Source organism: Trichosurus vulpecula, chromosome 1 (assembly GCF_011100635.1).
Source record: "Trichosurus vulpecula isolate mTriVul1 chromosome 1, mTriVul1.pri, whole genome shotgun sequence".
Classification (NCBI taxonomy): Eukaryota; Metazoa; Chordata; class Mammalia; order Diprotodontia; family Phalangeridae; genus Trichosurus; species Trichosurus vulpecula.
In genome coordinates, this window is record NC_050573.1 from 446,755,892 (window position 1) to 446,770,257 (window position 14,366).

General features: G+C 36.3%; 1 protein-coding gene across 1 annotated transcript in view; it reads right to left on the reverse strand.

The window, feature by feature from the left end:
* BDP1 (B double prime 1, subunit of RNA polymerase III transcription initiation factor IIIB) overlaps positions 1–14,366 on the reverse strand; it is an 88,735-nt gene that overhangs the window by 48,014 nt on the left and 26,355 nt on the right. Inside the window, exons 8-13 of the mRNA XM_036764355.1 lie at positions 13,226–13,280; positions 9,407–9,550; positions 7,868–8,146; positions 6,795–6,942; positions 5,429–5,590; positions 3,435–3,600 (exon numbers count right to left, since the gene is read on the reverse strand). Coding sequence (XP_036620250.1) covers positions 3,435–3,600; positions 5,429–5,590; positions 6,795–6,942; positions 7,868–8,146; positions 9,407–9,550; positions 13,226–13,280 — 954 coding nt within the window. The remainder of the gene's footprint in view (positions 1–3,434; positions 3,601–5,428; positions 5,591–6,794; positions 6,943–7,867; positions 8,147–9,406; positions 9,551–13,225; positions 13,281–14,366) is intronic.

Genomic DNA, 14,366 nt, shown 5'->3' on the forward strand with positions numbered 1-14,366 from the left:
TTCCAAGCAGAGTGGAGGCAAAAGTACTACGACAGATGTTGTGCCCTGACTGAGGAATAGAAAGGTCGTTTGGCTAGCCTACAGGATGTAAAGAAGAGGAATAATTTAGAATGAGGCTGGAAAGACAAGTTGGGGGAAGATTGTAAAGCACTTTAAAAGCCAAATAGAGGCAACAGGGAATCCTGAAGTTTAATGAGAAGGGGAATGACATATGGCCAGATCTGTGCCTAACAAAGTCATTTTGGCAGCTACATGGAGAATAAACTGAGGCAGAGGTGAACTGAGGGGACCAATTACTTGTGTGAGAAAAAAGAATGACTTGGGTATGCAAGATTTAGTTGAGGGAGAAGTAGCAAAATTTGGCAAATGATTAGAAACTTTAGGTGAAGAAAAGCAAAAAGATGAAAATAAGCCCAAGACTATAAAGCTATGAGACTGGAGAATGGTGGTGCCTTTGACAGAAATAGAGAAATATGGAAAGGAGGTGAAGTAAGGGAGGAAATCGCGAACTTTGCTTTGGACATGCTGAGTTAAAAATGCCTCTAGGATATCCAGTTTAAAATGTCAAATAAGTAAAAGACTGAAGTTCAGGGGAGAAACTAAGACTGGATATACAGATTTAGGAGTCAAATTCACAGATATTATCATTAAATCCAAGGATCTCCCCAAAAGGGGGTAAAAGGAAAAGACGGAACAGAACACGGTTTTGGGGGAATACAGTTTTAGTGAGTGTGATAACAATGATGAATCTGAAAAGAAGAGAGGAGAGTGAAGCTTCACAAAAATCAAGAGAGGAAAAAATATCCAGGAGGAGAGAGTAGTCAAATGCATTAGAGAGGTCAACAAAGACAAAGACTGTGAAGAGACAGAACAAGCAACAAAGCAATCATTAGTAACAGTGGAGAGAGCTATTTCAGTTGAGACATGAGATCGGAAGACTTCACCAAAAAGTTGAAGAAGTCTGAGCCTCCAATTAATAAATGGTAAAAGTATGGGAACAAGAAATTTTGTTTTCAGGGGAAGAAACCTAAGCTATCTACAACCATATGAAAAAAATGTCTTAAATCATTCATAATTAGAAAAATGCAAATAAATGCAAAAGATGCCCATATGGTGGGTTTTATTTTTCCTTTTTTTCCCCAATGACAGTAGGAGGAGGGCAATGGCAAAAGAACATAAATTCTTGTCAACTAAAAAAAAAAGACTGAGGAAATAAAGGGAAAGGAAATGATCATAAGGAGTACATATGATTTCTTCAAGAAAAAAATGAGAAGCTAAGGAGTACACCTTGCTGAAGGTTTCTGAAAGGTTACAAGAGAACTGGATGCATTTAAAGGTCATAGGGAAAGAACCAGTAGAAAGGGAGGTGGTGAAGATAGGAGAGAGAATGATAGTAGCAGTGACTTGATAGAGAATATGGGAAGGAATGGGATTATGGGCACATGCAGAGGGGTTGGCCTTGGCAGGGACTATTTATTATCAGAGAGTGGAGGAAAGGAGAGAGGAGGGGATGATATCAAAGGGTTTTGAGATGGGGGAAAGACAAAGAGCCCACATGCCCTCAATTTTCTCAAAAAAGTAAATGTAAAGGTCCTTATTCTGCAAGAGTAGGGGGAGGTGTGGGAAGCTTGAGGAGAGAAAAAAAGGTTTGGAACAGTTTGGAGGAGCGAGGGGCTGGGTAAGGGAAATCAACAGAGGAACAATAGAAAGACTGCACAGCTACAATGAAGGCCTACTCAAGGCTGAAGAATGAACATTTGTAATGGACCCAGTCAAAACAGTAGTCTGGCTTTCTACAGTTCCATTCAGCAACAAGTGAAGTGAGGAGAGGAAGAAAGTGAGTGTAATCCATGGCTGGAAAAGAGATGAACAGTGTCAGGACACGGAGTAAAAGATCACTCTGCATCAGACTAGAAGACAAGAGTGCAACTGAAATGTTTAACTACAGGGCTGAAGATGGGAAGGGAAAAAGGCAAGTCAGAGCAGTACCACAGGGTGAAGGGACTGGAGTTTACAATGAAGACAAATTGGTTTAGGAGGAGTGCCACTTAAGAAGACACAGAATGATAAAAGGTTATGATGAGAAAGAAGTCAGAATTTCTGACGAAGGATGACATCCAAGTTGTGACCATCCCTCTTCATGATGGAGGTGGTAGGGAGGTCATATGAAATGGGAAAACTGAGGAATCAAGAGGTAAGGAAGTTTGAGGCAGCATCAGAATGAATGTTGGTACAGGGTATTGCTTTAATAGCTTTAAACTGCACTAAGACTTCTGGGACACCCTGTGCAAGGGCAAGAAGTGGAGAGCAGAAGAACACAGTTGAAGAGGAGAGGAAGACAGTGGTCCAGATGCTGAACTCCTTTAGAAAGGCAGAAGAATGTCCTGATGGCCAGTACAGAACAGTCACCATGATTATATAGAGCAAAAAAATTATTCAGTCATCTCCATTTCAAAGAAGAGACTGCTGAGTGATGGTGATTACCTTAAAGGTAAAGTCTGAAAGTTTCAGTGGCGAAGCAAAGATTGTTTAGACTCCTGCACACACACGTACAGACACACAAATACACATAATGTTGGAGGGTGCTAGGCATGAAGGAAAGTCTAGCCAGTACTAGAGACAAAGGCTAGGGATCTAGGGACATCTTGGGGAAGACAGATTTTGGTGAGAACAAAAAAACCAGAAGTATAAAAGAAAGAAGTCCAGAATAAAGGGAAGCTTGATTATGGAAAAGGAAATTCAGAGGACATGGGTGGGGAAAGTTGAAGAGGATGAGGATAAGAGAGGATAAGGTGGGCACTGGTGGCACAGTTTGAGCCTAGGCAGTGTTTAAATAACAAAAGGGAAGTTGGATAGCTTAATGAAAAGCAGTGGTGGAAGATGATTTAATATTTATGGTCTCAAACAGGGTAGTATCTTCTATAAATGAAATCAGGGATACTGCTCTGTGTGATCCTCCAGGCTGGGTGGCAATGATGATGCCATTTCTCAAAAACATTCTTCAAAGTGCATATTGAAAAATGCTTTCAGGAAAAGTTCACAAGCTATATAACAAATACCATATTTCCTCTAAGAGTGGCACATCTCCACTTGAGACGTCTGATTTCATCACAATTCATTTTTACACAAAAACAATATTATTCAAGTTTATCAGACTTTGGTCAAATTTGTTTTGCAATATTTCCAAAAATCATATTTATCTTCACAGGACAAACATTTACTAACATTATGGATACTGGGAAAGAGTTTCAAAAATTACTTCAGTAATGGCAATATCACTGGAATAAGTACAGTGATTCATTTGGAAAACTTCATCATTTGGATTTATAAATACACAGTATTACTCCATAGCCATACCTCATGCATTTTAATCAACCATTTGGAAAAAAAAAATTATAATTTATTTTCAACTTAAGTCTCTCCTTATTCCATACCTTTTCAACATTTCCTGGAAGTTCTGGAAATGAATTTTTGCTCTCTACTTCAATTTTATTTTCAGTAGGTTCTGCTTTCTTTCCAAATGATCCTAACAAGTTGGGTTTAGGCCTGAGGGGACGCCCTCTCACTTTGGGTTTGCTAGTATCAGATTTTTCAGCTTCTCTAAAAAAAACAAAATAGCATGTTTAAACTATGTTCAAACTAGAGAGTTTGAGTATGATCAAAAACATGTAATTACAGAAAATAATGCTAAAAACGAAGTTATTATAAGACAGCCTACTGAAATATGGTCTCTTCTTTAAAGGGGCACAAGATTGCAGAATGAGTCCCTGACCTGACCTTTACTAGTTATGACTCAGGTCAGATCCCCTAACATCCTCAAACCTCTGTTTTCTAACTGGCACAAAATGGATGTTACTTACATTATCTCAGTCACAGTGTTATTCTAAGCAAAACATCTGGTAGCTAATGGTAGTTAAAAAAAAAAAAGAAATGAAAGAAAAAAAGGAAGAAATAAAAGAGGGTGACTGAAACACCTTAAAAACACAAAGAAGGAAATAAAAGGTCAGAGAGAAACCCAACAAGCAGGAAAACCATGACAGTAGCATGCTGAATTTATGACATAGTTTAAAAAAAAAAAAGGCATATGTATTTGTGGTTTCACATATAATTCCTTTTTCTGTTCTATTTTTTATATGGAAATGTTTTCTTTTTTAGTGTTCATTAAATTTAGAATGAAAAAAATATAGCTCTGAAGACTTTTAGACGATTAAACTCATGAGAGTTTATAAAAGATACTCATTTGAGGGCTGCTTTAATCAATGATTCATAGTTCCTACTTTTTAATCAGATGAACAGATAATGAGGTAACTAAAAGTGCCCACTGATATGAGGTTATACATATCTCCTATTAGTAGACAGTCTCTAAATTACATCAAGTCCTAAATCCCCTTTGGTTAAATCCATGCAGTACAAGAGACTGGCCTAACCATCCAGGTGCAAAAAAAAAACACTAATGCATCAAAAATAGACAAGAAGTACATCAAATTAATACAAACACACACAACAACAACATAGGTACTGCTTGACCCAAGACCAGAGTGCAAAAGAGAATAAACGACATTCAGGAAACTGCAAAGCGTTTTCAAGGATCTCAAATTGTGGGCTCCCACGAAGGCCCTGCACCTTCCCTCCATGATTTCCCCAGTGATGTTATATGGCTACGACAGTGGAACACCACAGATCCCTAAAATGGCAAATGGAAAGGCGCATTATAGACATAACTAAGTGGTGCCATGTATGTAACCAATAACAACTTGAAAGGAGGAAATGGCATAAAAAATATAGTCTCACATGAGTAGGAAAAGAGTGTAGGATGCTCGTATAGTTAGAAAGAAAACTGGCTGACCAAATAGTACAAGAACATAACTGGGATATTAAAAAAAAGAAGGTGCTCAGATTCAATCTAGCTCAGCTCAGATTAATCTGGCCTGCTGGCATTAGCGTCACACATGCTCAGGCTCCCTAAGAGTCTGCCCAATATGGCGAATCTTTAATAAACTTTCTTTTCTTTGGCGGAAAAAAAAAAAAGGAAGGTCTCTAGTATGTTGGCTAGAGAAACAATGCAGCACTAATGAAAAAAAAACAGAAAAAGATGAAAAGATCTTGAAAGATCATGCTATGCACTGATGAAAGAATGACCACGTGGATGATATCGTTAGTCCTACAAAACCCATGAAAAAGTAAAAATGAAAACTCTGGCACTTAGGACTTAATTTCTTATAGAGGCATATAATCAGTAACTTAATAGGAATCATACACTTAGTCTACAGTATCTGAAGATAAAAGTTAATGGCAGAATGCCATTATATCATTAACATTCACTTAATGGCAAAAGAAAAGTGCACTGGGTCTAACCCTTGGAAAGGTCATGTACATTCAACACACCACTTCTCTTCCTCCTACAATTTCAACTATAAGAGATACTTACAGCAGTTTAATATTAGTATCACTAACTTTTCCTCCTACATTGCTGTCAACTTGAGCAATCTGAGTCGATTCTTTACTTTTGGCTTCTGAAGGAGACAAATCTAAAGCCTCTGGTTCAGAGGATTCAACTGCTCCTACTGACATGGCGTTATCATCTTGATTGCTGAAGAAGAGAAGCATGGTGAAAGAGATGTGATAGTATTACACTTTAGCATGCATAGACATTCAGAGGGTCTTTACAGCAAGGAAATTCTAAGCAGCATGCAGTTCACACTTGGGAAGACAATCTCACACATTACTTAAGAAATTCAATTTGATATCGTATTATTCCGATAGCTTCTTTGTACAGCATTTTCAGTGAGTAACATTGAAAGTTGTTTCTAATTAATTCAATTTGTTATAGCGTACCTTAACAGTATTTTCTCATATTAACATTCTTTCAAAAATACAGGACAACAATGTCTATCACCATCAAAAATTTACATAGGCTTTACAAACAATCAGAAAGGAAGAAAATTAAATTAGCTATTAAGATTAGCCAAACTGAGGTTATTAAAGGCAACTTGTATTATGTGCTTGAATGGAAAATGCACCTGAAACTCATTTGCAAAGAAAAACTCAGTAGTATATTCTGAAAAAAAAAAATCCATCTTCAGAGTAAGTAGCTACAAGTTAACATAAGCAAGCTCTTTTCAAGAGAGACCCTAGGAAGTAGCAAAATGTAAAATTATTACCTATGTGAGGTTGATGGTACAAATTTACATATACAAGGTAGTTGAAGCTATCCTTTCAAGGTTAAGTTGTATAGTATTATGTGTAGTGGGTGACCATAAAGTAATATGGTTGTTTCCACAAGCCAAACAAATAAAAATCAGTGTTTATCTAATTTTTAATTTAAGAGACTCAAACCAAAAGGCAAAGAAATAGGAATTTACTGAGTTGGTCATTGGTGGGCATCAGTTGTAACCTGTAACAGTATGCCTTCTAGATAATACTAGGAGATATTTTTGGAAGTAGACCACACCACATTTCCAACATACTTTTAAAAAAAAAAAGGCATATGTATTTACGGTTTCACATATAATCCCTTTTCCTGTTCTATTTTTTATATGGAACTATTCCATTGGTCCAATGTCAACAACCACAGTTCTAAACCTACATTCCAAAATCTAACTCCACTCGCTGAAAACAAAATGCAATCAAATACTCCTGCTTTTCAAATCAGGTGGCTATGTGCTGAGATAATCAGATTTTATTTTACTATACACTTATTTTAAATGGCCTAAATAACAAACCAAACCCATAAGGCTGGCATAATCCAAGAGAACTAGGAAGACAGTGAACTTGTTGAAAAGCATTAAAATTACCTTGCTGAAGAGATGTATTCAGTTTCATTTTCATCATTTTCACTTGGTAATGCGCAAGCAACCTCATCTAGGTTTTCTAAATTGGAAACTTCCAAGTCTTTATTGCATTCATCCCCATTTATTACAGTTACCAAAAGTTGACATTTCTCTATTAACAATGATATAAAATGAATGTTATTTTCAAAATGCATGAAAAGTTTTTCAATATTTTTTAACAGAGAAGCATCATCGAGAGTATAAAAATCTTTTTAAGCCTATAATTTGGAAAATACTGAATATTTAATGATTGATTCAATAAATAAATTCTTTTATTATCGCTGACTACATGTAAACCACCATACCAGGACTCCAGAATCTGAAAGCAAATATTAGTTGAAAGAGCATTAGTTATCTTGTCATAAAACACAACTTTTGAGTTACAGCTCTGCTATTTATTAGGTGTATGACTATGAGTACACCACTTAGCATCTCTGCATTACAGTTTCCTTATCTGTAAAATAAGAATAATACTTGGTTACCTACCTCAAAGGACTATTAGAAGGGAATGTATATAAATAGGCAGTGCATGTCAACCACTTTGCAAACCAAAAAGAACAAATAACTGTAAGCTATTAGTATTATTTTACCTGGCAGCACCCATTTACTCTGTGTGTGTGTGTCTTTTGAGACCAACTATAGTTAAATCAGTGAAGAAATTACTTGCAGTTCTTCTAATTTGTTACTATTTTTTCTCTTACCTTTAACTCATCTGTTGTCTTAAGTAATACAAATTTTTAACTCATGAGGGCAGAAACAACGTTTGCTCTATATCTAGTACTTTCACCTTCCCACCTCAACCTCACAGCAACCAATGGTCAAAAACATATGAGTTCTAATAAACGTTATGCTTCCAATAAAAACCACCTCCTAATGCCTTGGACACAGTACCATGACTATAAATAAATCAACACTTATTATGTATTATTTGACAATGATTATTCAAAAGCAAAATATAATCAAAAAGTTCAGCTGCACAAGAAGCACTGAATAATCTTTAACTTTACTACAGATATCTGCTAAAAAATATCACTTACTTTTATTTGGCTTTTCTCCTTTAGAAGTATCTGAGGGGTCAGTGGCCTGTTTTGAAAGATTTTGTGCTTCTTGCTCATCGGTGTCATCCTTCTTCTTCCTTTTCCGTTTCTTTCTGTTTACGACAGATTCTAATATAGTCTGTCCTGCTACATTCAAAGACTGGTCATTCTCTTTCTCGACAATCTGAGCATCCATTTCAGTTCTTTCCATGTCTGAAATTCTAGCATTCAGAGAATCATCCGGATCATCATCCACTTCGCCACTGGCAACTCTATTTACTAAAAAAAGAATTATCTATAAATTTTCTATTTTCACTTTCAAATGGTAATGTATTTTTCAGACAGGCCAACAGCAAACTTTAAAGGAAAAGACATAAAAGCAAAACAATGAAATGAACATAAATAAAAATGAAGTAAGGAGTATAAAAAGCACAGAAAGGGAAAGAGGACAAACGGGGAACTAAACCAGATCTTCTCTACGTCAAAATAGTGAACATTATTGAAACATTCTAGAAACTTGCTCCTGTTCCTAAGAGTAGTCTTGATATAAAACAAGTTGCAGTCAACTGAAATTTCTTCCAGCCATAGATCTATGATCCTATGAACTGAGAAAGCTCTAAAAGGAACTTACTAAATCAGAATTAACAGAATTATTTTAGAATTTATTATTACAGAATTGATGTTACTTCTTTCCCATCTGGCATAGGTGGCAAGTGAAAAATGGCTAAGAATTATATACTGTGAAATGAAGTATGATGTTCTCAATACTATTTCCACAAAGACAGAGACAATAAAGTGGAAGAAGCACTCCAGAAAACTGGATTTAGCCCTAATTCCATCACTGACTAGCTGGTTTGACCTTGGTGAAGTCACCTGAGCTCATCAGCCTCAAATTCCTCAAGTGTAAAATGATTATTAAATAACCTTCAGGCTCTAAGATCCTATGACTCCATTATTTCAGTAGTATATACTATGTCAGGAGGATTTTAAGGATGCAGTTAAGAAAATTTAGATATTTATGCTCATAGACCAAGAAGTCTATGTAGAAATAATTTTCCAACAAAAACCAAAATTGCCTTTCAGATGCCAGTACTCAAATGCATTAATGGCATAAAATGAATCTCCTAAAATAAAAAAAAAACAGATTTCTGTTAAAAAATAAATAAAAAATCAGTACTGAAGTATTATGATATGCTGTTAACTATGTAGGCCTATATAGATAACATGTACCACCCATCATACTCCAGATTTTTTAGAATGCAATTATATATATGTAACAGTGTATACATGTGTGTGTGTATATGTGTGTGTGTATGTAACATTGTTACAGTATTCCAAAAACTATTTAGAGAACAGCTCCTATACAGACTACTATTCATAAATAACTATGAAGTGGAAGAAAAATCAATCACCCTTTAGATGAATGTTCTGATCTTGATGTTCCCAATTTACAGAACCACCTATAAAACCTCAAGAATTATTGAGAATGAAGACACAGCCAAATCGATATTATTTCATACTCTCATTTATAATAAATACCATTTTGTTTTTTTCGAGGTCTAGAAGACTTCTTCTCTTTTGTATTTTGACTTTTAACAGTTTTCTGTTTTCTTTTCTCCTCCTCTGCAAGGACCTTCTCAAGCAAACGAGCAAAGAAATCGAAGTCAAAGGGGCGTTTCTCTTCTGTCCAAAATACAATGTAAAAAACATTTCTGGTCATGATTTCCAAAATATTCTAAAAGTTAGGATAAATATATTATCTAATGACCTCAGGGCATGCCAAAAAGCCTACCCAGCTCTATCTATCCTCCTGCTACTATCACCTTCTAATGTAATACATAAGAAATGCAACCTGAAAATGACAAAAATCAGCTAGGAGTCAGAGGGATTAGAGTGCTGGAAGTCAGGAAGACCTGAATTCAAATTCAGCCTCAGACACTTAATGTGTGACCCTGAGCAAGCCACTTAACCTATTTGCCTCAATTTCCTCATCTGTAAAATGCTAATAACAAAGGAACCTACATCCCAATGTTGTTGTGAAGATCAAATGAGATACTATTTGTAAAGCACAATGGCTGGCACACAGTAGGTACTACATAAATGCTACTTGCTACTACTAGTACAACTACTACCACCATTACTATTATTATAATAGTAGATAGATCTGGAAAGGACAACAAAACATCCTGATCCAAAATCTATGTCCGTTTTGATACTTTATATATTTAATTACTGTGGATAGTCTGGTTAGAGGCTAATCTTAGAAAAGTGATTTTGACAAAAATTTGACAAAAACTTGATGCCACAAGAAATCAACTACCACCCTATATCTTTATCAAGTCGTCAATATTGGACATCCTAGGTCAGTCTTAGGACTAAGTCTACAATATCCCTAAAATCTATAATCTATCTTATTGAGTCTATTCCAAAAGTTCCTGACATGATCCGTTGCAAACTAGATTGAATCAGATGATTTGAATTTGAATCCCAACTTTGCTATTTACTATATTATGTCAACTTCTGTGGGCTTCAGTTTCTTACCTGTAAAATAAGAAAACAGGACTAGATGCAAAATAAAAGCCACAGAAAAATGGGCAGGTTTAAAAATGTTGATTTTCCATTACAGATTTGAATCTATAAAAAAAATTAACTTAAAAATATATTTTATTGATGGCTTTTCTCTTTGCATCACAGTCATTTCAACACTATCTCCTGACAGAACCCTCCCTCCTTATGATAAAGAAAAATAATTAAGCAAAAATAATTGAGAAAGAAACTTGGTCTGACAATGCATACAGTATTCTGTCATATTTGTCTTCTAACTTTCTGCCATGACGGAAAAGATACATTTGTTATCTGTGCTACCGTTCACTGGTTTACTTCCTTTTACTGATCTTTTCACTTATACTGCTGGATGACTGCTTGATATCATTCTTTTGGTTCTCCTTATTTCATTTTGCATCAATTCATATCAATCTTTCTATGTTCCTCTTAATTCCTCATATTTATGCATCATTTCCTACTGAACCAAATTAACATTTTTTTCAACTGTGGCAAATTTCACAAAACCTCCAAATTGGAATAGACCTGAGACCACCTAGCCCAACCTGGACAGAATTTTTCTCTGTAAGATTTCTGACAGGGGAATCCAGCCTCTGTCTTATTACCTCCAGTAATAAGAAATTCATTACATACTGAAGTAGCCTATTCTACTTTGGGGTATCTTCAATCCCTAGGGAGACATTTCTGAACACTAAACACTGTCTCTCAAAAACTTGTATTCATATCTCATATCTGTGTCTGCTGAGGCCAAGGTTAGAACAAGATCAATCCCTACAAGACAACCTTTCAGTTGAATATAAGTACTGAATACAACTCTCCTCTAGCCTTAACATTTCAAGTTCCTTTGACTGATATGACTTGGCCTCCAGCCCTTTTATCCTCCTGATTATCCCCCCATAGACATACTGATTTATAAATGTCCCACCAATAAACAGGGCATTCAGAACTGAACATGATATTCTATATATGCTTTGACTAAGGTAGCCTGAGGTTGTGCTCAGTTTTTTAGCTGCTCTGTCACATTACTGGCCAGACTGAATTTGTAGTCTATTAAATCCCAAATCACACAACCTGCTGCCTACTTCCCCAAGCCTGAATTATGCAGCTAATTTTTATTATCCAACAAGGGTAGGGCTTTACATTTATCCCTATTAAATTTCAACTAACTTGATTTTGTTCCATCTGTCTTAGATATCTTTTTGAGATCTGAGCTCTGTTACCCAAAATACTTTCCCTTATCTACCTAACATGTTACTCTTTCCAGATTTGTGGGATCTCAAATTAAATAAGTGTAGATTGTCTTTAAACAAGTCACCAATAAAAATTTTGAGAACTGCCACCAAGGACAAATCCCTGGAGGTCTCTGCTAAAGGCTAACTTTACTCCTGACCTAAATCCATAAACACAATTCTCCAGATCTGGTCATTTAACATGTTCCACACTGAAGGCACAATGAGCCCCTATCTCTCCATCTTTTCCACAAAGACATCATGAAACATTATCTAATGCTTTCTAGATTCAGGTATACAATATTTATAGTATTTTCCTTCTCAACCAGTTTAGAAATGAGGACTGGCTGATCAGTTTTCCTTTTTAAAACCTTACAACCAATCAACTATGCCTGAGTGAAAAATCTGCTCCCTCCCTCTAAAATATGTGATGTTTGCTCCCTTACACAGCTGCCCTGATGTGGAGGAGGTATGTTCACAGCCATCATACACAAAACTAGGATGAGTAATGGACAGCTAGTGAACCTGGGTGTTCCAAGTCTAAGAACAAGCTCTGCAAAAGACCTGCCCTCTTCCTCCCCCCTGCCATGGCCTGAAAATCATTGTGACCAAGGTTCCAGACCTCCCTACTTGTATACTTTCATTGCTGTACCTGTCCCAAGTGTCTCTTATTAGGCCTTAAGCTTAACTCTACAATAATGGCCCAGACAGTCCCAGGCATTACTGGCCTGACTTACAAAAACCTAACATTAAGACTCCAAATTTAACGAACTGGTACACCATTATTTTAATAATCATTTAACATTGATATACATTCCTGATGAACATGATTTGCTTTGATATAAGGAACAGGAGAAAAACTTAAAGGTTAGAGTAAAATTAAAAACACTTTAAATATTTAACATCTTTGTAGTTTTCCTGGGTGGTACCCTTTCAAAAAGAAAAAAAATTCTAGATAAATCCTCAAATCACACATGAACCTTAAATATCAAATAGCATGTATGAGAAATAATGAACATTCACATATACGAGAAAAAAAACAAACCTGATGTTAGTATCACCATTCCTTCCTCAAAGGGTAGACGACCTCCACGCCGCTGCCCTTTTTATGCCAATGATCATTAACACTTGCAACCTTAGACACTTATCTCTATCAGGCAGTATAAAACAAGGAGGAAATAGAATAGCCTTGGCATGCACTACCCTCAGTATTCAGTCCTTACTGATCCTCCACCAGCCTCCATGTGGTACATGCCTGCCCTACCACATGCATGGCCCTCTTTAGATCTACATCACGTTTCCAGAGAGTCAAGGTATTTATCTACTCCAACCAGCCTTAATTGAAAATAATCTGTTTTCTTTCTAGACCTGGAATGTGCCAGATCCTTTTCTGTTCACCATGCATTCCGGGTTCAGACCCCCCTAGAGAGCTGTCGTCCAGTAGTGACCGTATCTCCCCACCATGACAACAACAAGAGAGACTACTCTGAAATAAAGTGAATAAAAATAAGGCTTATTAAAGGGCTCTCCAAATAACATGAATTTTTTTAAAAGTGAGAATACTTACGAAATGCTTTGTCAATTCTCCACCCATTTGCTTTTTCCTCACGTTTAAATTTATTCTGTAAAAATAAAATAAAATTTCATCTGTAATTTTCCTTCAATAGAAACAATGCTAAAATGGTGAGGTGGGAGGGTCTTAATGACTCTAAAGTCCCTCACAGCTCTAGATCTAGGGGACTACGAGGTACAAAATGCCATGGAGGGGTCAAAGGAAAAGAAGATCCTATCTAAATAAAAAGGGGAAGATCAAGGAGAAGGAAGCCTTATCAGAAAAGTAACCATTAAGATGGAGTTTGAAAAATGTGTAAGATTGTGATGGGTGGAGGTAGAGGGGAAAAGGAAAACCCAAGCTCAAGGTAAAAACATGGGAAGAGGTGGAAAAATGCAGTGAACATTTAGAAAACGACAAGTGGTCCAGTTTATCAGAAGCATTGAAGAGTAATAGGAAAAAAATACAAGGAATATAGGTAGGGGCCAGAATGTCGAGGACTTTGAATATAAAAATAAAGAGTTCAGATTTTATTTGATCAGCATCAAACTAACACTTAAGATTTTCAATTAGAAAACAATATGAGCAAAGCTCTGCTTGAGAAAACTGAAAAATAAACATGAAGTGTTGAGATCTGAAGGCAGCAATATCAGTTAGGAAGTACAAGGGGTCAGCTAGGTGGTGCAGTAGAATAGAGCACCAGCCCTGATGTCAGGAGGTCCTGAGTTCAAGTATGGCCTTAGACACTTACTAGCTGTGTGATCCTGGCAAAGTCACTTAACCCCAACTGCTCCCCATCCCCCAAAAGAAGGGCCTGAACTAGGGCGGCGACAATGGGAAGAGAAAGGAAGCGATGGTTTAGAAAGTTTTTGTGGACATATGCTTAACAGAATTTGATAAGCGGAAGGATGAGAAAAAAGACAGGGAGGAGTTAATGAAGACTAAGATAAATAGGAGAATAACTGTTATTAATAAAAAATAGGAAACTCAGAAATAGTTAAGTAAGTAAATTTGAGAACACCCACACAAAAATGCCTAGCTCATGCCATAGGAGGGCTTACAACAGAACTTAATCTAATATTAGTCCTTGCCAAAAGTTACTGTAAAGGCAGGCATACCACAAACAAGTGACTCTCAAATACCCTTCCACTTATAC